Source organism: Lepisma saccharinum, chromosome 13, assembly GCF_977018435.1.
Source record: "Lepisma saccharinum chromosome 13, izLepSacc3.1, whole genome shotgun sequence".
Taxonomy (NCBI): Eukaryota; Metazoa; Arthropoda; class Insecta; order Zygentoma; family Lepismatidae; genus Lepisma; species Lepisma saccharinum.
The window spans coordinates 20,215,712-20,243,066 of NC_139241.1; the positions used below are offsets into that span (position 1 = coordinate 20,215,712).

Here is a 27,355-nt window from a genome sequence, read left to right on the forward strand (position 1 = left end):
GAAAGATATGCAGTGATGTGCTGCACAAACACCTTCATTTCCTAGCTGATAACTTCTTCCATTATTATTCTTATTTTATGCTAGTTTTCAGCCTCTGAGGATGAAACTGATCAAAGAATTTTAACAAAAAACACCCACATAAGGACATGAGCCTGCAAACCACTAAACATCCAGACACTGAGGCAACAGTTGATGATATATGTACGTACGAATTAATGATCACATGTGATTATTTCATAAAACTAATTACCTTTGCAAAATTTTTAAAGAATATGGCTACTCGGGATTGGTTAGAAGTGAGATTCAAACTGTTGTACAATAAACTTTCAGCGAAAACTGTACCTGGGACCTCTTGATTACTGCACTGACAGGGCCATGATGTAACTGCTAATGGAGATTTTCACAGAACAAATAATTTTGCACTGTTCACATTTGAATTAGCTTTCGCATTTGCTCAATTTGAAAAATCTACTAAACAACCACCTACCAGGTAAAAATACTTCATCTATTGGGGGGGGACCCATTAAAAGAACAATCTGCAAAGTAGATGCTTCATTTTTCATACGTAATTTAAAACAAGTTCTATTCACTACATAAAAATAGTTCCATGGCAGTTTTTTAAATTTAATTTTACTTTTCTGCCACTGGTGATTAGCCACACTGCCACTTTTCTGGGGATTAGATGAAAATGATGAAGATACATTCACAAAGAAATCCCATTCCCAAGCCAAAACTTGAGGCTTCAATCTCTGGTGGCCAAGTTGTGATTAATGCGAAAATGTTCGACCATCAACAGCTGCCATAGTGTTCCCAAATGTAGTGAAATATTGCATTGCAATGTCAATATGACCAGTGAAAGTATACAGTATAAAACTGGAATTTACGTTTCTTGAATGTAAAGTGAAGTGAAGAGATTACTAATTAATTGCTATGGGTTAAGCATTGGCCAATAAATGGATCAGAACTGATAAGTATATAGAGTCTATAACTCTGTGTACAATTCAGTCATTTTCTTTTTGTTATGAACTGACACTATTCTATACTGATATAGTATTTACAGATACCAATGCAATGAATGATTATTTCATCTCCATAATTAATATAGAACTCTGATGCGTTTTTACCTTTTTAAAAAAGATGTATATTAGACATTTAATTTACAAAAACAACATATAAATAAAAAGATATGAAAATGGCAGATTGGTAACTAATCACAATCCATTACTTTTGATTAGAGTTTTGTTTTGTTCACTTTTGTGCATAGACAGGCTAATTGGGAATGGACCTACAGTTTACAGTGGGATCCGAACTACTACGTGCCTCCACCAGGTATCGAACCCGGCACCCCTTGATTACAAGGCGATGACGTTACCACTACACCACTCAGGAAGCTCCATTTCTTATATAATTACTAATACATTGACACCCTGATATGGCAAAGAACTTACATAAAGTGTGTGCTATTTTGAGAATATCTAACAACTAAACTGCATTGGACATCAGCTCTTAAAGGTCCTGGAGCTGCCAAGTGGCTTTTCATGGTCAGTGTATACGTCACATTGTCACCTTCATCTAGCTTTCGAGGCTGGAGTCCACTATCATTGCTGTGAAGTAGATCCCCAATTGTCCTTACAATGCTGGGTCGATGCAGAAATGTTGGAGCTCCCGCCAAGGGCCAAATCACAACCATCTGGCTACATGGGAGTCTTTTTCTCAAAATATCTATATAACTTGTATTAAAAGCAATTTAAAACTTCCCCCTTCCGTGGCCATGCTGTCAATCCACTGCAGGATGGCATGGGTTTGAGCCTGCCTGGGTTCAGTCTCTGGGTTTTTGGCCTGTACATAGGACCGGTGGCAACCTACCAACGTGAGGAATTTGGGGAGCTATAATGGCTGAGGGTTCGACATGCTAACCCCACATCACCCCATTACTGGTTAAGATCTCCACATCTCTATGTAGGATGATTGTGGGAAGGAGACTGGAGTCGGGATGTAGGCCAAGGCCCTTCCAGGGCTGTAGAGCCAAAGGTTATTATGCCTCCCGGGTGGCACAGTGGTAACGTCGTCGACTTGTAATCAAGGGGTCCTGGATTCGATACCCGGTGGAGGCACATAGCACAGTGGTTCGGACCCCACTTTAAACTGTAGGTCCAGTCCCGATTAGCCTTCCTGTGCACAAAGTGGACTTAAAACAACAAATCAATCAATCAATCAAACCAAGGGTTATTATTTATTATTACAATTTAAAACATGAAAGTTTCACAATATAAGATGAACAGTAACTATTTCTATATGCCATAAATAGTAAATGCCTTTACTTTTAAAGATCAGTAGTGCAATTTCTTACCTCCCAGAGGGTCACCTGCAGCTGCATCAAACCCTGCTGAAATAAGCACTAGTTCGGGATTGTATTGGTAGGCTACGGGAAGCACAATTTGATGGAAGGCAGCTACATAGTCTCCATCCCCCATGCCACGCTATGCAAAAGATAAGCAGAAGCAGGAATTATCATTTTGACTACCACCAGCTACAATCAATTCCACATTGCATGTAAAGGATTCAAGAAAAAGGAAACTAACTGTTTATACCAAGAAAGAGAAGAAACTATAATTGTTTTGGAAATAAGGTTATGAAGTATGATTTTTTAAAGGAAATCAAATACCAGCATATTTCTACAAGCATGGCTTTCATGCCAGGAAATTCTAGTTTTCAGTGCTTTCTCTTCTCGCCCAACCTCTGTTAAAACATTCTTAACAGGACAATACACATCAAAATTTTCTGGTTTACAAAACATTAAAGAAGTGATTTTTAACATGATATTAAAAGGCCGGGTGTGACATATGTGTCACTTCATCATCTTTTTATGGGTTTACTTTTAGAGCATTCTGTGAATAAGGTATTGATCAGTGCTACATGTTTTGAGTTCTACATGAGCCCTGAGGTACCTCATTAGTAACTAGTAAATTATAATTTCATTCTGGCTATTTTTATTTAGGGGATTTAAAATTTCTACCGAAAATGAGCATTGCTTTTAAATTAGAAAATATTTTTTTTCTACAAAGGTATCAGGAACTACACACTTTTTGCTACGATAATGTAACACATATCTGCCAATAGGCAGATACCATTTCAAAGCTTCATGTCCCAGCGTTACCTACTCAAGGGTCCAACAAAGTAAAAAATCTGAGAAGGAAAAAAAAAAAGTTTCTTTACTCTGTCGTTTCTTCTTTTACTTCATAAAGGAAATTTAAGACTTTTCAACCATAACTAACTCACTCTCTAGCCTTCTTAAACCCGAAGGTTCATGGCTGCAGCAACACAGGCTTTCCATTTGTACCTATCTTGAGCAAGATCTATATACTCTTTTCCATCCCTTTAGGTCCATCTCAACCTTGTCCCTCCATCTTCATCTTGGCCTTCGTACAGGTCTCTTACCATCAGGTTTCCCAACAAGAATCCTGTGAACTCCTCTTTCCTCTCCCATTCGTGCCACATGGCCTGCCCACCTAAGTCTTCTTGATTTAATCATTCTAATAATATCTGGACATGAGTACAAATTATGTAGTTCTAAATTATGTAACCTTCTCCACTCACCTGTCTCCTCATCCCTTTTAGGTCCAAAGATTTTCCTAAGGATCTTATTTTCAAATACTCTCAATTTATGTTCCTCTTTCAATGTAAGGGACCAAGTTTCACACCCATTAAATACTACTACCAAAATTACTGTTTTGTATATTTTAACTTTTAGTTTCTTACCTATTAAACGAGAAGACAAAAGTTTATGAAGAGAGAAGTAACATGCATTTCCTGAATTAAGCCTACTTTTTATTTCCTCTTCAATATAATTTTCACTTGTTAATATTACTCCTACGTATTTGAATTTGGAAACTGGTTGAAACGAAATGTTATCAATAATTAGATTTTGATTATTACCTAACACTTGGTAATTTATTTTTTGACCATAGGTAAACACAATAAAACAAGCTAAAATTGTAACTTGAGCAGTCATAGTTTCCGAGGTGTAAATTTTTATTTAAAACCTTGCATAATTTTCAATTACTCGCTGAAAACATGTTTGGAATTGGCACCTACACAGGGAAAATCAGGATAACTTAAAACTGCTACAAGCATTCATAATATTATCGTAGCTCAACTAGACTCCTGATTAGCTGTGATCAGAAGCAACTTTGAAATTATTCTTTTTCATAATTTCCATTATGGCTGTCAGAAGCATATGAAACCTTTTACTACATCCCACAGAAACCAAATAATCCAGTTTAACATATTTTTGTGCTTTATTTGCCCCAAACAATTAATGTTCAATGAAACGTCTCGTCAACAAAAAAAAAAAAAAAAAAATTATGCTTGTAACAACCATAGACTATATTATATGGGCAAGTCAATAAGGCGGTCCAATAAGGAAAATAAACAGGGAAAGCTGGAACAAATGTTGTTATTTTTCTAAAAGGGTTCTTAACAACATATTAATTTTGCATCCCTGTACCACACCGGATTTGGCTGCCATCTTTGAAAAATGGCGCCCAAAATCAGTTTTTTGCAAATATCTCGCTTGGAAAGCACTTTACAGCAAAACAGGTTATGATGAAAAATAATCTACATAAAATTCTCTACAAAAAAGGTTCTCTGCATGTTTCTTCTAGGATGCTCTGTTTGGGTACTAGATGAGCAAGAAATTTTAAGTTCTTTTTGCACCCCATTTTGCAAACCTGCAACTCAAGGAAGCACCTTTCACATGATGTTTTGCAGCATATCTCTTCTCTAAAAACTGGACTTAGGACATTTGATCTTTCTTTATGAATGTCATTTATGGTTCAATTGCTTTTATAATTGCATGCAATACTTTATAGGAAATACTTTAGTGTCACCTATGTGCGGCAGATAATATGTTTGGTTGTAAAGTCAAGGTATCTCAAAAGGAACATGTTGACTTTGTCCAAAAGGGCTATTTAACAATAAAACGCCAATCTAATAAAGGAGCCCAGGGTTCAATACCCAGTGGAGCCACATTATACAGTGGATAGTTTGGAGTCCGTTTTGAACTGTAGGTCCAGTCTCGAATAGCCTATTCATGCATAAAGTAGACTTAAAACAACAAATCAAATCACAATAACACGATCACAAAAGTTTTGGTCTCTGATCTGGTCAGATATGACGACTGAGTCAATGCTCACTAAGTGGATTTTTGGCATGCCTACTAAGATGTAAATCAAAAACCCTGAGACCTTCTGTAAACAAACGGTCTCACCGATTCGATGCATCACTCCGCGTCAGCTGATTCATGACCGCAATCATCTGCTGTTACACTCAAAGTTCGCCACACTTATTCATTTTATATAAGAGCCTCTGAATGTGAGAACCCGCTCTCAAAACATCAGACGAATATGCAGCCGCATACAATGTTACTCTCCCGGTCATTCTCTCTTTCATAACCCTTAAAACTGCAGACACTCACACACCACTGCACTGGGATACGAACTTAACCACTTCATTTACTGGTTTCTCAGGATACCACTGACAGAACGTTACATAAATATTGAGTAGAATCTGTTTCTCACCCCTTTTCAAAGGCTGTCCTTGCTGGTGTTTTGAAAACAAGCTCGGAGAACACGGAGACCTTCCCGCACGCATAGAACTCGGCATGTTATTTTTCTAAGAATAAGTCAGGCAATATTACTAAGTCGCACTACTTCCTTGCTGTTCACATGATTATTTTTAGAAAATAGCCAATGTTATAAAATATCATTATGTACACAAATCTCTAAGCTCATTGAAAGTTACAATGCATATTACTATAAAATGTTCATACTTATCTTGCCTTGCCATATCACCAAGTTATTTTACGAAGTGCACTATATTTGGCGGAACAAAAATTGTTATTAGGATGCTTGTCAAAGTTTCCAACCGCAATAAATTTACAAACTTTTTGTCTTGTTTTGATCATCATCAATATATTTATTGGACTTACAGCAATGCATATGGATGTTTATGCCCATTATATATTCTATTTACATAAAATACAATTTACATAAAATCTACAAACAAATTTCAAATACACTCCTATCTATATCATCCTTAGAAATATACATTACCATGTTATATCATTTTGTCTAAAAAAAATGCAAGTAAAATATATTCAATTCACATGCAAGAAAGAAGCCAAATTTATGGGAAATGATTACTGGTGCAAAGAGTTAACCATAAAGGTGAAGCAATAAGTAAAAAAAGAAAGAGCATTGGGTTTAAAGTGAGACGTCATTTGCGGCAGCGTATCCCATACTACAAATAGGCCATTGTTTTACCTTACGTAATGAATCCTGTAACAACGCTGGATTTTCGTGGATTATTTTACTTCCATGAGTTTGCAATGCTTTCTGCATGCAGGTGGTTTTGTTTACAGAAGGTCTCAGGGTTTGTGATTTGATATATAGTTCTCAGATAAAATAGATGAGCTGCATGCCGATGCACGAAAGTCTCTTCTATCAAGGGATAAGCAAAGAATTCCAGTTCTTCTGCCAGTGAATCTCTCTCACCCACCATTCCCTCATTTTGATGATATAAAGTCAATAATTACAGGATTAACAAGGAACAAAAAAATAATCCTTCAGCTGCTCATGATGTTGGAATGTCTTCAATGTTGAGTATTTGGCAAATGTCAAGTTTGAACAAATTAAGAGACATAATCACGGGATCAGTCACTTCTGAAGTGAAAATCAGAGATGTATTGTATCCAGTTGATCCAGAGTTCTTATTTAAAATAATAATATATTTAAAAAAATCACAAGATCTAATCAGAGTACAAACTGTCCCGTACCCATTATAGTTGATGAGGTAGGGACGTGGAAATCTAAAATGCGTTCTCTTTATGATCCTATTTGTACCACTCTCTGAAAGTTTCACAGATAGTATCAACAGACAAAGAAGCTACACCATGTGACATGTTTTTCTGCGAACACAAAAAAAAAGTGATTTAAAATATTTATTTGCAATGCAAAAACACTTCAACTCCATCCGCCTCTAATGAGTCGGTACGCAGAGCATCAGTCTTGTTTTCTGTGACATAATACAGGAAGTCGCTGCCAGAGGTCCTTGTGCTCACTCTTTGCCTTTTTCCTCTACCTCTCGAAGCCAGAAGCAGTACAGCCGGAGAGAGCAGCGAGAGCTTTCTTACGTGAACTACAGCAGCGTGAAGATATGCGTGGAGGGAAATTGGGCGTCAACTGCATTCCTAATACTTGAGTGTGAAGACGATCGAAATGGAAACTCACTAACGGGATTGTCGAGGAACAGAGTCAGGAACTGTTGTCGATTACTGTGCTATGTACGTATTTGTGAATGGACTTTTATGTTGTGCTACAAGTACTAGACATGGATTTTTGAATCTTGTCTTTTTTTGAGGGGAATACAGCAGATTTGATTGTTCCCTTGGACTATTTCATGTTAGACAGTTCGTCAGGTCGTAGTCACTAGTGGGATTAGTTACTACGCCATTATCGGGAACCTATCCACGAAGAAGAATGCATTACGAGAAGCATGCATGTGGTTTTATGACTGTTTGTGGAGTTTGAAGAAGTACTTGGTTCTGTGCACATTCGACGCGATTTCGCCGGACGAATTGGACACTCCATGAGGAGACCAGTTGGTATGAAATCAAGTAATTCTTCGAGTCAACATCTGTAACCGTAAGGGAAGAGGAAAATCGTAGAAGCTTAGGTCGGGATAGAGGACCACATTCAGTTTAACGTGATGCGCAGTTCGTTAAAAGAGGACCAAGGTATGTACAGTGAGTTTGATTAAATTGTTCTGTCGAAGATTGAAGTGAAAGTAAAACGTTAAAAAAGGAACTCAAGTGCTACGAACATAAGATTGGGTTTGCATATAAACTGAGATTTTTGAGTGTTTCGTGACTCCTTGACAATTGTCCCGATAGTAAAAGGTAGACACCTAGATTCGAAGGTCCTTGATCAATTGTTTCTTGAAATCGTTGACTTTGTTAAGTTGTTGGGTTGCTAAGGAGTTCACTCCTTCTCACGTCCCTCCAAAAACGAATAGCCGTGAATGTACCACAATGTTGTACAGGATGTTTAAGAGCATCAGATACTAAAATAAGTAATAATATTTTGCGTAATTGTGTAACAGGTCAACTTAGCGTTAGGTTTCAAGTTGTAACCTTTAAATTCAGGAATGATACTACACTAGTAAATTCGATTGGAATGTTGATTTTACGGATCAACAGTTTTAATGAATGCTTAAATAGATTAATGATCAGAATTGGTCACTCTGTAAATTATAAATGTTGAAGGTTGAATTTGCCTTAGTAACGCTGGTTGTTTACTTGAATGTATTATTGTTGTTATCAATAGCCAAAACTACGTTGTGTGGGCTATTGAAATAAAAGAAGACAAACAATTAAATTGAAATTGTACCATTTGCTCAAATGCAGTAGTTTAATGGGGACACAAATTGGTGCGAGAAAGTTAAACGCTGACGCAACATTGTATGTGGGCGTGACGTAATTTTGGAGAACGCGCATCAATAACGAATTGTCTTGCATTAATATTATTTGTGTTGATCACATGTATTTGCTTGATCATAGGTTCTTGTAACGAGACTGAAGCGGCACGTAAAAAATGTGTCGAATGCTTCAACACTGTATATGACTTTTGTGATTGGTTGGTTAGTGGTATATTTATTTCGATTCATTCCCTCTGGGTCACCTTACACTTTGCCATATTTTTACTGCCCACCTTCCACATTACTACCGCTAAAGCTTCTTCGCATTATATTCTGTGAACGCCTTCAAGGTTCCACAAGGGGCCTTGTACAGAGGTTGTTTCCGATCTATGGTGACAAAATTGCACACCTTGTGCAACACCACCAAGCGGGAAAAGAACGAAGCTGCCAGTCATGTGGGCACCTTGGACCGTTGACTGTGCGTGACAGGTGTGGTCAGTGCATATCGGGAAGATTGCCACCGAAAATCAGTGCATATTGGGAGGGTTACATAACTGCACTTTCCGACGTAAACTACAGTTATAGTGCCATTATGAAACTGTGCAAGGACCGTGGATTCACTGTGTCCAAAAATGGCAGATCATGGATGTTGAAAGTGGCAGGTAAGGCGAGGTGTTGGATGATTCCTGTGGAGCAGAAACAGGCCAACCCCCGGCTTTCCACTAGCCGCACACTAGCTACAATTCAGGATGTCAGGGTGCTGGTCACAAGGGAGAATCCAGCTACACAGAGAAGTATCGCGAACCGGCTACAAACATCACTGAAGACATGCACATCATCATTCACCGCGATTTGGGTTTGGGAAATTAAAACAAGGGTGTGTGGGTGCATCAAGACAAGGCGTCAAGTCACACATCTCGCTCAATCTGCCTCTTCCTCCAACAAATAGCAGAAGAAACTGGAATTGGTGCCATTCCTTTCACAGACATTCCAGTGAACTCACCTGATGCCTCACCGATGGACTTTTGCGCTTTTGGCCTACTGAAACGAGCCTTGTCTCGCAGGAGACCCCGAAAGCCTGTCAGGAGGAGTGATTGAGGCTGGACATGACTACACTTTGTGCCAATCCCTATAGTAGAAACTTCGCTTTCGGGTAATTGCCAAGATGCAGGGCCACCAAATAGAGCACTCTCGATGGTGGCGACATGGTTTCTCTTAAGGTAGGTGCAGTTTTGAAATAGTCACCATACATCGGAAACAACCTCTGTAGCTGTAGAAAATTGGGCTAAAGTGTTCAGTGATCTGTGAACATTGCAAAGATCAACTTGTTCAAAAGCTGACACTGTTCTATACTCTGTCTGGGGAATCTCTGGAGAAAGGCTGCACATTGCAGTAGAGAATGGGAGAAAGCGAGTGTGCGGAGCGAAGCAGTACAAGTTCCTGTAAACGGATAGTAGCTACAGTAGTTTCCCCCCCCACACGCAATTCTGTTCCGTCTCACGCGAAGGTGCTGAGTTAGGCACCCACACTTTCTTGAGCACACCCCAGTTTCCTCCAGGTACCCGTGCCGGAGCTGCTTGAACAGGGGGAAAAATTTCCGTTCTCTCTTACATCTTTTTCTGTAAAGTGCGTTCCAAGCGAGATATTTGCAAAAAACTGATTTTTGGGTGCCATGTTTCAAAGATGGCAGCCAAATCTGGTGTGGTACAGGGGTGCAAAATTAATATGCTGTTAAGAACACTTTTAGGAAGGTAATAAAATTTGTTCCAGCTTTCTCTAATTTTTTTCCTTATTGGGCCCCAATATCATCCCTTGTTGACTGGCCTAATAAGAGAAATAATATTAATGTTCAATATGAGGTGTAGGTGTAACAAATTTATAGTATTGTCCTAAAATGAAACTTATTTTAATTGGAAAAGATTATTACGGAACGATTATAGTCATTGTTTGCATATGCAGATTAAAAAAAAAAAGGATCAAATAACGAAAACTACACCGCAAGGAAGCACAAATAAATAAATAAAATATTACATTGCAATGAATGATTTGGCCACCTAGATTGCTATACATGAATCCGATGAAACAAATTTGGGATAAGATCCAAAGATCCATTTGTGCTCAAGATCCTGCACCTGCAACAACCACCCAATTATGGGTGGCTATTGAGACTGCATGGCTCAACATCTCTTCCGCTGACAGGTAGAGTTCATGTTCATGGCACATCAAGTTGCTGCACTTTGTAGGGCTAAAGGAGGTGCCACATGATATTAGATAGGTATCCCATGACTTTTGGTACTTGAGTGTCTTTTGTTTGGAATGTCTGTACTGCATTTAGTACTTATTGAGGCAGTGGGCACTGTAGTAAAATATTTATTTCAATACATGGATGCTGTAATATAGTTTTTCTTATAACATCATAAGATTTTACATTACTGGCACTTCTTTTAATTTTTACAGCCTCAATTTGTGAAATGATATAATATAAGGAAAATAAATAGAATTGAGATTTAGCATAAAAATCTTAACTTTGATATTTTTCCTATCATCTAGGAGGAGGCTAGTTTTCATTACCATGTGTGTCACTATATCAAGCCACAACATAACAGCATCATAAATTTATTAATAAACATTAACCACAAAAAATAACAAACTTACTTTATTCCAAGGTATGTTAATATTGAAGCCCTCTCCATTCCCTGAGCCAGTTTCAGTGTAATTCGCATCAGTCGAGTTTGGAAAGAACCGGCCGTTGTCATAACGATGCAAGGAAATGTACAGAACCCTTGGATCGGATTCAAACAAATGCTGAGTTCCATTCCCATGGTGTACATCCCAGTCAACTAAAAGGATCCTTTTGGGAGAAAAGGATACAAATTTCTTAAACAAATAATGAAAAGGTACATTATACATATGATGTCTACCATAATTATTGATTTAATATGTCTTAAGCAATCTGTAGGGAATGGTAGTATGTATTGGATTATCGTTAATAGTTGAATTCAATACAACTAAAACAAGAGATTGAAGTAGCAATGTTTGAGCTCGCTCACAAAGTTTTCATCACTCTAAATGATTTCACAATAATGTATGTTTTATACAAACACTAAATATTAGAATTTGCAGCCTGGATTGCTTATCTAAGAACCCAATGAAATTCATGTATTCTTCCACCTTTTTGCAGATGACATTTCCAAACCTATAAGGCTAAATATAGCATTTTGTAAGCGACAGAATTAGCATTGGTATCCAACTACTAGTATAATTGACGTTCGTACACATAGAGGTGCTGACTGTGCCAGTGACCATTATTTAGTAATTGCTAAATTAAGAGAAAGACTCGCAGTGATAAATCATAAGCAACAAAATCTAAAAGTTCTAAAATTTAATACAGGAAAATTTGCTGATGAAAGAATTAAGGAACATTACCAAATTAAACTGTCAAATAGATTTGATGTTTTGACCAGCAACTCCTGCTGTGCACCGTGTCCCGCGAGGAGGGGAGGGGGAGAGTGGACCATGCTTTTTTATGGCTCGAGCTGAACTGAACGGAAGAAGGGAAAGCTGCGTGGGGACTTCTCGTCCAAGGTTTTATTCCTTGTGGTTGCTCTATATAATGTTGTTTCACACATGTTTCTACCTACTTCCCCTATCGCATGTAAATCCATCCTCTCGAGCTAGTCTTGACATTTGTGGTCGGACAGTATATGCGAATATTTACACTCATGCTCATAAATTAAGGATAATAGAGGTTTTCGTGCCCCACGATACAGTACTGAAACAAACTAGTTGTGGTAGCACAGACACATGTTGAACACACAAGAAAGACATCCACATACCCTGCTTAACCATGTTTATTGCAGAAAACGTGAGAAAAACCAAAGAGCGGACATATGATACAAAGCAAGGGAGATTGTAAAATGTTGTTCCACAGTTCTTTGAGCATGTGCACAGGTTTCAGTATGGAATGTGATGCCCATGCACATTGACACATGTAGTACAACGACTTGGCATACTCTGGAGGGGGTTGTCGAACAGCTGTTGGGGTATGGCCTCCCATTCTTGCACCAGTGCCTGTCGGAGCTCCTGAAGAGTCCCAGGAGGTGGAAGACGTGCGGCGACACGTCGTCCTAAAGCATCCCAAGCATGTTTGATTGGGTTGAGGTCGGGGGAATAGGCAGGCCACTCCATTCGTATGATGTCTTCTGTTTGAAGGTACTCATCCACAATAGCAGCTCGGTGTGGCCTGACGTTGTCATCCATCAGGAGGAACGTAGGACCGACTGCACCTCTGAAGAGACGAACGTAGTCTTGCAGAATAACATCTCAGTACACCTGACCTGTTACAGTACCTCTGTCGAAGATATGCAAGGGTGTACGTGAACCCAGGATAATGCCACCTCACACCATGACACCACCACCTCCATACTGGTCCCTTTCGACGATGGTACCGGGTCGGTATCTGGTTCCTGGTTCACGCCAGATGGTTACACGACGAGGATCATTGTTGAGACTATACCTGGACTCGTCAGTGAAGAGTACCGGAGACCATTCTTCCATTGTCCATGCCCTGTGTTCTCTACACCAGTTGTTACGGGATACTCTGTGACCATTTGACAGTGGAATGCAAATTGCAGGCCTCCGGGCGAAAAAACCGTGCCTGTTGAGTCGTCTGTACACAGTGTGTCTGGGAACAACTGTTCCGGTGGCAGCTGCAAGGTCTCGAGCAAGGACCCCGGCAGTACTCCGTCAGTGTTTCCGGGCACTTACGGTCAGGTACCTGTCTTCTCGTGGTGTTGTACACTGTGGACGTCCACTGCTGTAGCGCCGAGACACGTTTCCAGTCTGTTGGAATCGTTGCCATAATCGTAAGATGACACTTTGTGGCACATGTAGCACCTGTGACACGACCTGCTGTCTTTGGCCCGCCTCTACCCATCCAAGTATCCTTCCCCTCATTACATCATCAATATGTGTTTGTTGAGCCATTTCACACACACACTCACCATTCGCACAACCGAACACAACTGCACACTTCCTATAGGCACTGTGCTCTAGTCAGCAGTTTCGCTCCTGTGAGTCATTTGTCTGCTTACAGCGCTACCACACACTGGATCAAGGTCATAGTCAACACAGGTTCTTTGGTACAGTACCCAGACATCATTTCAAGCTGCAACGTGCACATCAAATATTTCTTTGTACAAGATTCAGCATTATCCTTAATTTATGAGCATGAGTGCACATTACAAAACCAGGTGACACAAATTATACCTTTATATTCACTAAAAATATAACAAAACTGCAAGAGCACTGCTCTAAATTACAGGGTATTTATAGAATATCAGAACAGTAGAAATTATAGTAACACAGATATCGGGTGATACCGACAGAGTGCGAATGAATAGGTCCTATCCCTGTTGTAGGGAAGCTTGGATTAATGTAACAATCGGAATAATGTTTTAAAGCTAATATCATTGCTATATTATTTCAATCTGCCAAGTTTCAAATCTTTAACCTGGAAACTCCAGTGTATATATATGACATTTTTCTCTGGTTCAACATTGACATTAATAAATGAATTATGCAAGTATCATGTTGCATTAATCAAAAACAAACTATATTAATTGATAACATAATAAAGTAACCCGTAATGTCAGTTTGTTTTAATTAATTTAATTTGATTTAATTAATTTGAGATTGGCCTACAGTTTAAAGTGGGATTCAAACCATTACATGCCTTCACAAGGAATCAAACCTGTGATCCCTAGTTACAAAGTGACAATGCTATCGAGGAGGCCCTCACTCATAATGTGTTACTGACACAAGGATGCACCATTTTGAGGTGGATTCATGACATCAATTCAATTAGACTAGATTACACATTTGATGTTGGCAACTCAGAACTAGACTTATGTAGTAACATATTCTCATCCATCTAATCTAATGTGGCCTATTTCATGTGTTGTCAATGCAAAGTATCATTGTTGTATGTTCTTAACAATTTCTCATTTCTCAGCATTAGTTCCAGATTGGGCCCCAGAAAATGTACTTTCTGGACATACAGCACTGTACCAGTATTTGAGTGGAAAACAAGTGAAAACCATAAAAAAAAAAAAAAAAAAGGTCAGCAATGGGATATGAACTTGCAACTTTCCAAATAAGATTTTAGCTTGAGAGAGAGGATTAGATTTGGTGACAATGTACAGCTGTTAGAGCAGATTGTCTTGAAATCTTGCCTTTCTTTTCCAAAGTTAAAATACAAGATTTAATACATTATTCCATTCTATCGTTCTGATTTTCCCCAATATTCTTTTTTGTTTAGTAACACAAAGAGTGAAGTACAGTACTTGTATATTTCTCTACAACCTTGTAAAAAAATTCAAATCTGGAACTATTTTGTCTATATCCGACACCCACCAATTGTTCAAGGTGTTTATCAGATGGAAGAACAAAGAAAAAAAATAGGTTGTCCTTTTCTTTTTTAACTCCTCGCTTTGTATCTGGTGCTCGTGTTTCCTAATCCTCAAAGCAAAACAACCTTTGGAGGCAAGATTCAAAAACAATGCCACTTTTCTTTCCTTTATAGCTCTGGAGCCTCGAGACAAAACATTGGCGCCTGTTGCCAGCTGCCTGCTGCTCGATCATCCCTCCGACCAGTTTGTAACGGGACGAAGGGGGAGACAAACAGGTGGTGGAGCAGCGCCAATGCAGTTGAACAAGTCTTATCAGAAGTGTGTTCATTCCTGGTTTAACAATGTAACTAACTAACTAACTAACTAACTCTCTAGCCTTCTTAAACCCGAAGGTTCATGGCTGCAGCAACACAGGCCTTCCATCTGTCCCTATCTTGAGCAAGATCTATATACTCTTTTCCATCCCTACCGATTTCCCTTAGGTCCATCTCGACGTTGTCCCTCCATCTTCGTCTTGGCCTTCCTACTGGTCTCTTACCATCAGGTTTCCCAACAAGAATCCTGTGAACTCCTCTTTCCTCTCCCATTCGTGCCACATGGCCTGCCCACCTAAGTCTTCTTGATTTAATTATTCTAATAATGTCTGGACATGAATACAAATTATGTAGTTCTAAATTATGTAACCTTCTCCACTCACCTGTCTCCTCATCCCTTTTAGGTCCAAATATTTTCCTAAGGATCCTATTTTCAAATACTCTCAATTTATGTTCCTCTTTCAATGTAAGGGACCAAGTTTCACACCCATATAATACTACAGGCAAAATTACGGTTTTGTATATTTTAACTTTTAGATTCTTAGATATTAAACGAGAAGACAAAAGTTTATGAAGAGAGAAGTAACATGCATTTCCTGAATTAAGCCTACTTTTTATTTCCTCTTTAATATAATTTTCATTTGTTAATATTACTCCTAAGTATTTGAATTTGGAAACTGTTTCAAACGAGTTGTTATCAATAATTAGATTTTGATTATTACCTAACACTTGGTTTCGGCCTGTAAGCATATATTTAGTTTTCTCTTTGTTAACTTCCAAACCTATCTCTTTAGCAGTTTTGAAAAATATTTTAGCATTATTCTTAATTGTATTCACATCATCCCCCAGTAAGTCTACATCATCTGCATATGCTAACAACTGAGTCACACCATTTAATTTTAGTCCTTCTTTAGTTTCTTTTACCTTCCTTACAGCATATTCTAAGGCAAAATTAAAGAGCAATGGAGATAATGCATCTCCTTGTTTTAACCCATCATGAATTGTAAATTTGTCAGACATATTAATACCCACACGAATTTTACTTTCTGTTTCACTAGTGCATATTTTTATCATACTAACAAGCTTCTTAGGTATTCCAAACTCTACTAATATATTATATAATTTATCTCTTTTGACCGAATCATATGCTTTTTTGAAATCAATGAATAGCTGATGGACATTTTGATTATATTCCCACTTTTTTTCAAGTGTCTGTCTGATGTGAAAAATTTGATCTGTAGTTGATCTGTTGCGTTTAAATCCACATTGATAATCACCTATAATTTCATTAGCATATGGGGTTAGTCTTGTTAAAAGAATGTTAGATAATATTTTATATGTTGTTGAGAGTAGAGAAATTCCACGGTAATTATTGCAGTTCATTTTATCACCTTTTTTAAACACAGGAACAATTATGGATTCTTTCCACTGTTGAGGGATTTCTTCTTTATTCCATATTAAACAAATTAATTTATGAATTTGACAAATTAATGAATTTCCACCATATTTAATTAACTCAGCTGGTATTAAATCAATGCCAGGTGCTTTGTTATTCTTTAGCCTTTTAATAGCATCTTTAACTTCAGTCAAGTTAGGTTCTGGGACTAAAGGTTCTGCTGTGTGTACTTCATTTACTTCTGATTTATCTCCTACATGGACATTTAAAAGGTCATTAAAGTAGTTCTTCCATCTATTTAGAATATCGCTTGGGTCAGCTAGAAAATCACTGTCTTTATCTTTTATCAAGTTTACTTTAGGTTGCCACCCCTTTCTAAACTCATTTACACCTTTATATAAATCTCTGATATTTTTATTTTTGCTGTTTGTTTCAATTTCGTTAATTTTGCTTTTCAAGTAATGTCTTTTTTTACTTCTAAACGTGCGGTTAACTTCTCGCTTTATTCTATTATAATTGTTTAGATTTGTATCATCAGAGTTATTTAACCACCTAAGTCTAGCCTGATTTCTTATTTCTATTAGATTATGACATTCATTATCAAACCATGGCTTACTTTTTCTCGGTTTATGGTATCCTATACTTTCTTTAGCTGCTGATTCTATTGCATTACGTATGTGCTCCCAATTCTTATTTACGTCTGTTTCATTTATATTTTCATCATCATTTAAATCCTGCAAAACCTCAAATCTATGTAATGTCCGTTTAATTCAAACTCAGTATCAGCACAATAGGTAGTAGCTATGATGCTATATTGGAAAGGAAATTTAAGTTTACATATACTGATAACTTTATAATTATTATATTGATAAAAATGAAAGAAAAAAAACTAGAAACAACCAAAATTACAATAGCATCAAATTATGCCTTTGTTTACAAGAATATTTATAAGATATCAATGCTATACATAAGAAAATATATATATATATCTTTGTTATCTCCTTCCAGGATAAAGCAAGTCTTTGTATCTACAATTCTGAGCTTCAGTTTTCGAAATTCATCATCTTCTCAAATCACCTCCAAACGTAGAACATATAAGTGTCACTCTATGCGACCTTCCTCCAAGCACTCATTTGAGGAACTGTAACATTCACAAGCCAGCCCCTTAAGGAAGATGAAAACAGATACTTATTCACTGCTTCCAATTCAACATGGCATCTTTTATACATATCAGTGTCATTCCATAACTTTCGAATCTTTATAAGATTATATCATGATCAAAGTTCATTCAAGTCATAAAAGGCTTCTATATAACTTAAACATCCAAGTTATTATAACGTTGCCAAGTTTAATCTTTAAAAGCAACAATTATTATACAAATATATCACCATCCCATATTGATATATCTGTCCTTATCTTTGTTCCATCTTGAGCTCCCCACCAAGTCCCAGACAACTAGTATTAGAGCAACTAGTTCAAGCCAGATTTTTTAGTATGTGATATCTTCAATTGTTTTTGTTTTATATTTTTGTCCATAAGTGCTTAACAGCTTGAATGTTTGTGTAGTAAATGTACATATTTGCTCTGTTACAGCTATTTTACTATGTATATCACAATATACTTATCTATTGATCACAATTACCATTTTTTGAATGTTGATACAAAATACCAAGTATGACATCACAATGTACATTGAACAATTTTAAAGAGTTGACCTTTGTATATAAACCTTGAAGCCAATGCAAATGTACACAATTTCAATAAATTTAATTATAAATTTGAATGTATCATATCTTTCTTGTCTGAAAGAACACATATGATTGAAGATATTTGTTTTTCATATTGCCAGTCAAAAATAACTGTTATGACTAAATTGTTATAAATATTGCACAAATGTGGAACTTTGAACTTAGCCTAACCTTCTTCAAATGTTGTTATGACAATATATTATTTTTATTGTCATACTGGCCAAGTTGCAGAAAGAAAGAAGGAGTGGGGAGAAGGATCACGGATTAGACGTTATCCCATGCTGTCATGTCAATGGTCAACAGAACAGGTTTCTGGCAAATTTTAAAACATCGTCATGGCTTGGAGAACGTATAGAGCGGGAAACGGGAGTTAGAGCAAACATAAGATTGAGGTGAACGTCCTATTATTTAACATGGCCTTTTGCCGGGCCCCTACTGGATGAACGTATTAAGCGGGAAAACGTATAATGCACGAACGTAATATCGGGGTTTCATTGTATATCACAATGTAAGTTCATTATAATAATAATATATAAAAAAAATCTTGACCAAAAGCATAATTTCTTGACCTTCTTCACTGGTAGACACCCTACGATATTTACAAATAAATTGAAAGAAAAATACATATTATCTTAGGTAATATACTACATAATCCACGCTTTATTTTCCTGTGTACTTTCAGCTATTCATAGACTTACCTTTTCATTCCATGGATGTCAATGGCATACTTAGCAGCTAAGGAAACATTGTTAAATATGCAAAAGCCACACGGTTCATGTTCCTCCGCATGATGGCCTGGTGGTCTCACTATTGCAACTCCCGATCTGCTTTCACCGTTCAGCACTGAATCCACCACCTGAAAGAAAGCACATTTTTCTACTTCAAACGTTCACCTGAAACAATAACATGGATCAGTAATTGCAAATGATATTCGTCACGCTTTGCATAAACATTGCTACAGGGAGATAACTGTTTACCCGAAGACAACAGATGTACTCTTCACTACTCATTGGAGTGTGTCCAAATAACACTGCATACTAGTAAAGAACTATAGTCACAAACATTCAGAGAAATATTAGATAAATATGAATGTAGGCGATAAATAATACACAATAAAGTAGGGATAAGAAATTTTGTCCGACACCAATAAAGTACAAATGAATGGCTTATTGCAGAAAGGGACCTGAGTCACATTTTTGAGGTATCGGAGTCACAACTTTTTCATCTCCTCTGTCTCTAGCAGCATACTGCAGGAGGGCGCATTGAGGGTTGCAAAATTAACTATTCATTATGCTAAAAATTTGAGCCAACAACAGCACATTTCTTTCTTACACTCTCAATATTATACGATTTTTCTTGTTTTTCTCAGAATTGTGCAAAAGTGACTCAGGTCCCTTTCTGCAATAAGCCATTCAAATATAAATTTTACAGATGCTGATAACCGATATAAAATTCCAAATGGTCTTTGAAGAACCTGAATAGTTCATTTATCTATCTATCATTCATTTATTTATCATAAATGTTTGTTTCCAGGTGACTGCAGTGCAATAGAAATTGCAAATGTAGACATTTACTTTTTTAAAAAGTAGGGCATGGAGATTATCCACAAAAATTATAACTAAGAGACCAGATTTTAAAGGGCAAGTCCTTTTAATTTTCAACATGGATCATGAATTAAATAAAAACAGTGTTGATAATTAATTATCTTCCACCAACAAGATTACATGGTTTTGACTTCGCTTTTCTTCAGCCCATATTCCCTTTTTTTAAATATTTTCCATTCTGGTCCCTTTATTGACTAGTTTTTCAGCCTACATTCCATTCCCCCCCCCCCATTTTTAAAATATCTTATTTGGTCCATTTATTGATAAGATATCAAATATTTTCTACGACTGCTTTCTCCGTGACCAAAACATTCCACAATTGTCTATTTGGTGCAGTTTAGAGGAAAGAAAGAACAAGCACCTTCTACTTTACCTTCCCTCCACGAGTCTTGGGAGTACGTTGCAGTGATTGTTAAAACAATGTGATCTGGGCTTACACAGTAACAAATGGATCGTACGAGGCATGCCTGTTGGGTTGAAAGTGTAATTATCTGCTAAATTTAGACCCTTATTGTGAAGTTTTGTAGAATAGTTTTAATTTAACTGTGTGACAGTGAGACGGTACGTCAGAGGCGAGGGTTACCTGCACGGAATCACATCACGAGAGCCCCAACAACAGATTTACTATATCTCTAACTATCACTACTTTAACCTTGAACTTTTCCAAGACGGCTCTCGAGTGTCCTGCCTGATTGGAGTGTTGTTGCAAAGGAAAGTCCAACCACAAAGAGAATAAGCTATTATACCCAAATATAAATATAAACACACACACACACACACACACACACACACACACACACACACACACACACACACACACACACACACACACACACACACACACACACACACACACACACACACACACACACACACACACACACACACACACACACACACACACACACACACACACACACACACACACACACACACACACACACACACACACACACACACACACACACACACACACACACACACACACACACACACACACACACACACACACACACACACACACACACACACACACACACACACACACACACACACACACACACACACACACACACACACACACACACACACACACACACACACACACACACACACACACACACACACACACACACACACACACACACACACACACACACACACACACACACACAAAGTGCTAATAGAAAATAGCCAATTAACTAAAACATTAATTTATTTCTGTTTACCAAGTTCAGAAACACCCCATGGATATTTAGAACAAACTATCTGTAATACCACAATGCATTCCCATATCCCTCTGGAGTGATATTTGCATTCCAAGATTCCAAACTTGCAGCCAATCATTAATATACAGACTTGTCCTCGGGTATACTCATTACCCAGAAACATGAATAACTTTACTTGTTCATTTTAGACCTAACAGAATGAAATTCTGAATACTGGTAAATGTCAAGGATAAACACAGACTTAGTTTACAAGACACCGGTAAACTCGCAAGAAGAGCTCAGGGAGAGAATCTTACAATTTGGTCAACACAACAAGGACACCATCATATCAAGAGTTACGAGACCAAATGTGCGTAAAAACCTGTGTGCCTGCATTCGTAACGGAGGTGCCCACTTTGAGCAAGACGTGTAATGTTCTTTAATTGGAAGTATTATTTCTTGTACAGTGTCTCTCAAAAGTTTTAGGACAACGACATTTTAAACTAGGCAACCCAAATTACGTAATGCGCTGGTGGGTTGCATGTAGAGTTAGGTTCAATTTCAGGGTTGCCATATGCACAATAGATATTTATGAAATACGCGTGAGAAATAAAAGCAATTATTATTGTATAAAACTATAAAAAAATATCAGTATTACATTTGTCACAAATAAGAAATACTTTCTGGAAGAAAGAAAATCGATTTTCTAGTATTTCATCGCTGATGAGTCTACACAAAGGAAAAAGAGGAGAGAGGAAACTAAAGGAGACAACAAATGAGAGGAGAAAAGAGAGAGCGAAAGGGGAAAAGGAAAAGTAAAGGAGGGAAGAAAAGATAGGACAGATGTGGATAGGAGAAGTATTGATGAGATAGGGAAAAGATGCGAGGAGAGATGAGGAAAATGGAGCAAAAAAGGAGAAGAGAGGAGGGAAAGAGAAGAAAAGAGAGGGGAGGAGAGGAGAAGAGGAGGTTTGAGAGCAGAGGAGGAGACGAGAAGAGGGGAGTTGAGAGTAGAGTAGAAGAGAGAACATGAGAAGAACGAAAAGAAGAGGAGAAGAGTGCAGTGGAGACGGAAATCTAAGACAGGAGAGGAGATAAGAGGAGTGGAGAATAATGGGATGGAGACAAGAGGCGAGAACAGGAGGGAAGACGATATGGCGTAGCAGAGGAGAAGAAGGGGAGAGAAAAAGGAGAAAGAGAGGGGAAGGAGAGAAGAGAAAGGAGACGAGAGGAGAGATGAGGTATTTATGGAGAATATCGTCTCAGCGTCAAGAATTGATGCATTGATCAAAATATCTACATGAAACATTCAATAATATTTTAAAATGAATTTGAGAATGTATATTAGATCGGTCGGAAATGCCTATTGGCCGAGTTCAGAGCGAGATAAAATCTGCCACGTAAGATCTTTGATTTTACATGCGATTATACCACCAAAAACATGAATGTAATTTTCATATTTATAAGAATTTTCCTCCACTTCTCAGTTCGTTGAAATGGAGGTTGTGTTATTTAACATTTCCCCTCCCCCTATCGTTAATTCCAAAGAGAATCATTCCGTTTCACACTGCGTAGACAATGAATACAATGGGATATATCTAAAACTTACGAAAATTTTCTGCCACCGGAGGGGTTTGAACCTACAACCATCAGGTTTACAAACTAGAACGGTAACCACTACCCTACAAACTTTCGTTCTTTAGAATAGCTAGGAGGAGCTGACCAGTGTGAATTGTAGATGCAACTTTCCTCCTACATGTAATGTGCAAAGAATACTTGTTTGTAACAAAGAAAACGAAGGTAGTACGAATCGGCGCAAACATTCAATGGAGAATTGCACATGATGAAAACTTTTCATTCGAAATTTGAGGAGGTATCCTTGCATTGAACTGGAGTGGGTAAAGGGGTAAAATTAGTATAATAATGTCTGAATTAACACAAATATAAATAGTTATTTCATTAATATTTGTCAATGTCTTTGAAAGTACACAATTATCGTTAGAGTATCATAATTCACGATCTTATACGTAAAAAATCCCTTTCAAAGTCTGTCAATTCATTTATTTGTTTAATTTTTTTAGTAATTTCCAGATACAGAACAATGTAGCCACTCTACACTGCGTGGAGCGTGGTGTAGTGATTAGAGTTCTGCACTGCACATCTAGCGCTCCCAGGTTCGAGTCTCCTTACGAAGTGTTATTTTTTTTTAAATTCTCCTTTTATTAAACAAGAGCATTGTAACATTACATGTAATAGCAGTGTAGAGTGGCTACATTGTTCTTTATCTGGAAATTACTAAAAAAATTAAACAAATAAATGAATTGACAGACTTTGAAAGGGATTTTTTACGTATAAGATCGTGAATTATGATACTCTAACGATAATTGTGTACTTTCAAAGACATTGACAAATATTAATGAAATAACTATTTATATTTGTGTTAATTCAGACATTATTATACTAATTTTACCCCTTTACCCACTCCAGTTCAATGCAAGGATACCTCCTCAAATTTCGAATGAAAAGTTTTCATCATGTGCAATTCTCCATTGAATGTTTGCGCCGATTCATACTACCTTCGTTTTCTTTGTTACAAACAAGTATTCTTTGCACATTACATGTAGGAGGAAAGTTGCATCTACAATTCACACTGGTCAGCTCCTCCTAGCTATTCTAAAGAACGAAAGTTTGTAGGGTAGTGGTTACCGTTCTAGTTTGTAAACCTGATGGTTGTAGGTTCAAACCCCTCCGGTGGCAGAAAATTTTCGTAAGTTTTAGACATATCCCATTGTATTCATTGTCTACGCAGTGTGAAACGGAATGATTCTCTTTGGAATTAACGATGGGGGGAGGGGAAATGTTAAATAACACAACCTCCATTTCAACGAACTGAGAAGTGGAGGAAAATTCTTATAAATATGAAAATTACATTCATGTTTTTGGTGGTATAATCGCATGTAAAATCAAAGATCTTACGTGGCAGATTTTATCTCGCTCTGAACTCGGCCAATAGGCATTTCCGACCGATCTAATATACATTCTCAAATTCATTTTAAAATATTATTGAATGTTTCATGTAGATATTTTGATCAATGCATCAATTCTTGACGCTGAGACGATATTCTCCATAAATACCTCATCTCTCCTCTCGTCTCCTTTCTCTTCTCTCCTTCCCCTCTCTTTCTCCTTTTTCTCTCCCCTTCTTCTCCTCTGCTACGCCATATCGTCTTCCCTCCTGTTCTCGCCTCTTGTCTCCATCCCATTATTCTCCACTCCTCTTATCTCATCTCCTGTCTTAGATTTCCGTCTCCACTGCACTCTTCTCCTCTTCTTTTCGTTCTTCTCATGTTCTCTCTTCTACTCTACTCTCAACTCCCCTCTTCTCGTCTCCTCCTCTGCTCTCAAACCTCCTCTTCTCCTCTCCTCCCCTCTCTTTTCTTCTCTTTCCCTCCTCTCTTCTCCTTTTTTGCTCCATTTTCCTCATCTCTCCTCGCATCTTTTCCCTATCTCATCAATACTTCTCCTATCCACATCTGTCCTATCTTTTCTTCCCTCCTTTACTTTTCCTTTTCCCCTTTCGCTCTCTCTTTTCTCCTCTCATTTGTTGTCTCCTTTAGTTTCCTCTCTCCTCTTTTTCCTTTGTGTAGACTCATCAGCGATGAAATACTAGAAAATCGATTTTCTTTCTTCCAGAAAGTATTTCTTATTTGCGACAAATGTAATACTGATATTTTTTTTATAGTTTTATACAATAATAATTGCTTTTATTTCTCACGCGTATTTCATAAATATCTATTGTGCATATGGCAACCCTGAAATTGAACCTAACTCTACATGCAACCCACCAGCGCATTACGTAATTTGGGTTGCCTAGTTTAAAATGTCGTTGTCCTAAAACTTTTGAGAGACACTGTACACAAATGTGAATGTTAGCAACATTTGTACTTTGTTGGATAGCAGATGATACAAGGAAGTAATTTGTACGCTTCGTGTCATACTATTTTTGTTATTAATACGTTGCCAAGTAAACTAAGAGTGCATTTTTTTTATCGCCACTTGTAAATTTAGACCCACCTGTTACTTACATCTGATTGTTATTTGGGAAAAACTTTTTTTTTTTTTCAACGAACCACTTATTTGTTAGCTATCAGAAAATGCTGAAATAAGTGCCATACAATGAGCAGTTTATTCTCAATTCATATTTTTATGTGGAAAATTGTCATTTTTTTAAAAAAAAATAAATAGGAATTTGATTATCTAGAAAACTACTAATTTTCGGACAGGATATCATATGGTCAAATTTATTGCAAATTGTCTCTAATTTAACCCCTTTCAGGAAATACATCTAATTACAAGTCACCCTGTATATATATTTAATTTAAGGTGTGGAGTTTACATTTGCCATGAAGGAAATGCATGCATGTAAAATTTTCCTCGATTTTACATTTTCCCGCAGTTTAAGTTTTTACAGCTTGGTTCACTGAAAAACGTAAAATTGATGTTCCACTATACTCTGATAACTATATAAATGTGCTATTGGAAGTGAAATGTTAATTTTGTGTAATAAGTATAGTTTTAAAATCAATTTTAGGTTCTTATTCACCATTTGAGCACAGAAATGACATTTTATATACTGCTTTTGATCCCGAAATATGTCCAGTTTTTGTACTGAAATCTTGATCTTTTGTTCACCATAAATGAATGGCTCTAGTCATAGACTCTGGTGTGGATGTTCTTAGGTTTCATTCAAAGGACAGGGTAATTTTATGAGAATTAAGCACAATATTTACCTGTAAAACAGAACCAGCTGCAACTAAGGCAGACTCATATGAATCCGGATGCAGATACACTGAATTGAATGTTCCCTGTAGGTCCGTTAATTCCTTAGTTGTCATCGTGCAAGTCTCTACCATCTTCTCAATGTGAGGTTCGCTGTGTATAAGCATTAGTTCTTCTTTTGTAACCTTCCGTGCCTATATTTATTAAAAAGAAGAGAGAATAGCTAACAAACATATGCTTCCATTACGTAATTTTTATCATAGCTATGGCTTAATATGCACAAGCACAATTCTTTCGTGCATGTTTAAGATTACTTGCTCTCTTCTCAGATCTTTAACAAAAATGTATTTTGAACAAGAGTGTAAGTTACATCCTGAAAATGAAGTAAACAAAATAATTTTTATTCTCATTAAACCATAGTTATGATAAAAACTTATACAGGAAAACCTTGTTCATATGATATTAGCTAATGTGATGTATCCTATAATTTAAAGTTGTTTACTTTCCTCAGAAGAAAATATTGGATTTTTAAGTTATGAATTGAAATGCAGATAATTTTTAATATGAAGTTGTTTTCAAGGTCCTTCAGCAAAACCAGTTTCACTTAAATTGAAGGAGACACCAGCAGAGAAGAGAAAAGATAATATTTATATATGCTGAATTTTCAACAGCTGACGGAAATTCAAATTCACAGAAGGATTTTAATGTCCACATGCCAGGTTTTTTTCTCTCACGCTGAGAAATATTGAGTTGCATCTCTGAGAGATCTTATCCAACCCATGATTCTTGTAACAGGCAAACACTCGAATGTTCAATGTGAATGTGATGAAATTTGTATGAATTCATTCTTGCTGCATTCCAATTTAACGTAAGAATCAGATTTTTGTTTCAACATATCTCCATAGCAAGAAAAATCCTTTCTGTCCCCTCTCTTCTGACTTAAGGTAGATAGCTGAAGGTTGAAAGGGGTAGGACCTCTTGTGTCTCATCATGTGATTATTCATACCATTGTGACCTTAAATTCTTGACTCCTAAGTGCCTTTGCTAACACAAGTGTCTAATTTTAACTGCAGAAATGCAAACATCATTCTGTTTTTTTTTTTTCTCCAGACCTTTGCTGCTGCCACTTGACTGCCATTCAGATTCCATGAGGTACACTCTATGACCACTTGCTATCAAGAGCATGCTGTCCTTAACCTTGACAGATTTACCTCGACGAGTAACATCGAATGAATGCAGTGGAAGTTTTCTAATGGTTATTGAATACTTTTTTTTCTTTTTTTTTAAAAAAAAGAGAGGTAATTGTATAACCACATGCTACCAGGTGGTGTCTAGCAGTGTATCCGACAGATGGCAGAAATGTAGTAGTCACGTGACTTACGTGAGCAGGAAGGAAATGTGATGGCTTTGGAGCACCACTT

General features: G+C 37.2%; 1 protein-coding gene across 7 annotated transcripts in view; it reads right to left on the reverse strand.

Annotated features, from left to right (window-relative positions):
- Positions 1-27,355, reverse strand: part of HDAC6 (histone deacetylase 6) — a 164,629-nt gene that overhangs the window by 33,978 nt on the left and 103,296 nt on the right. For all 7 annotated transcript variants that reach the window (XM_083133943.1, XM_083133942.1, XM_083133940.1 and 4 more), the window contains 4 exons: positions 25,946-26,128; positions 19,042-19,199; positions 11,131-11,326; positions 2,351-2,480 (listed from right to left, as the gene is read on the reverse strand). In XM_083133943.1, coding sequence (XP_082990069.1) covers positions 2,351-2,480; positions 11,131-11,326; positions 19,042-19,199; positions 25,946-26,128 — 667 coding nt within the window. The remainder of the gene's footprint in view (positions 1-2,350; positions 2,481-11,130; positions 11,327-19,041; positions 19,200-25,945; positions 26,129-27,355) is intronic.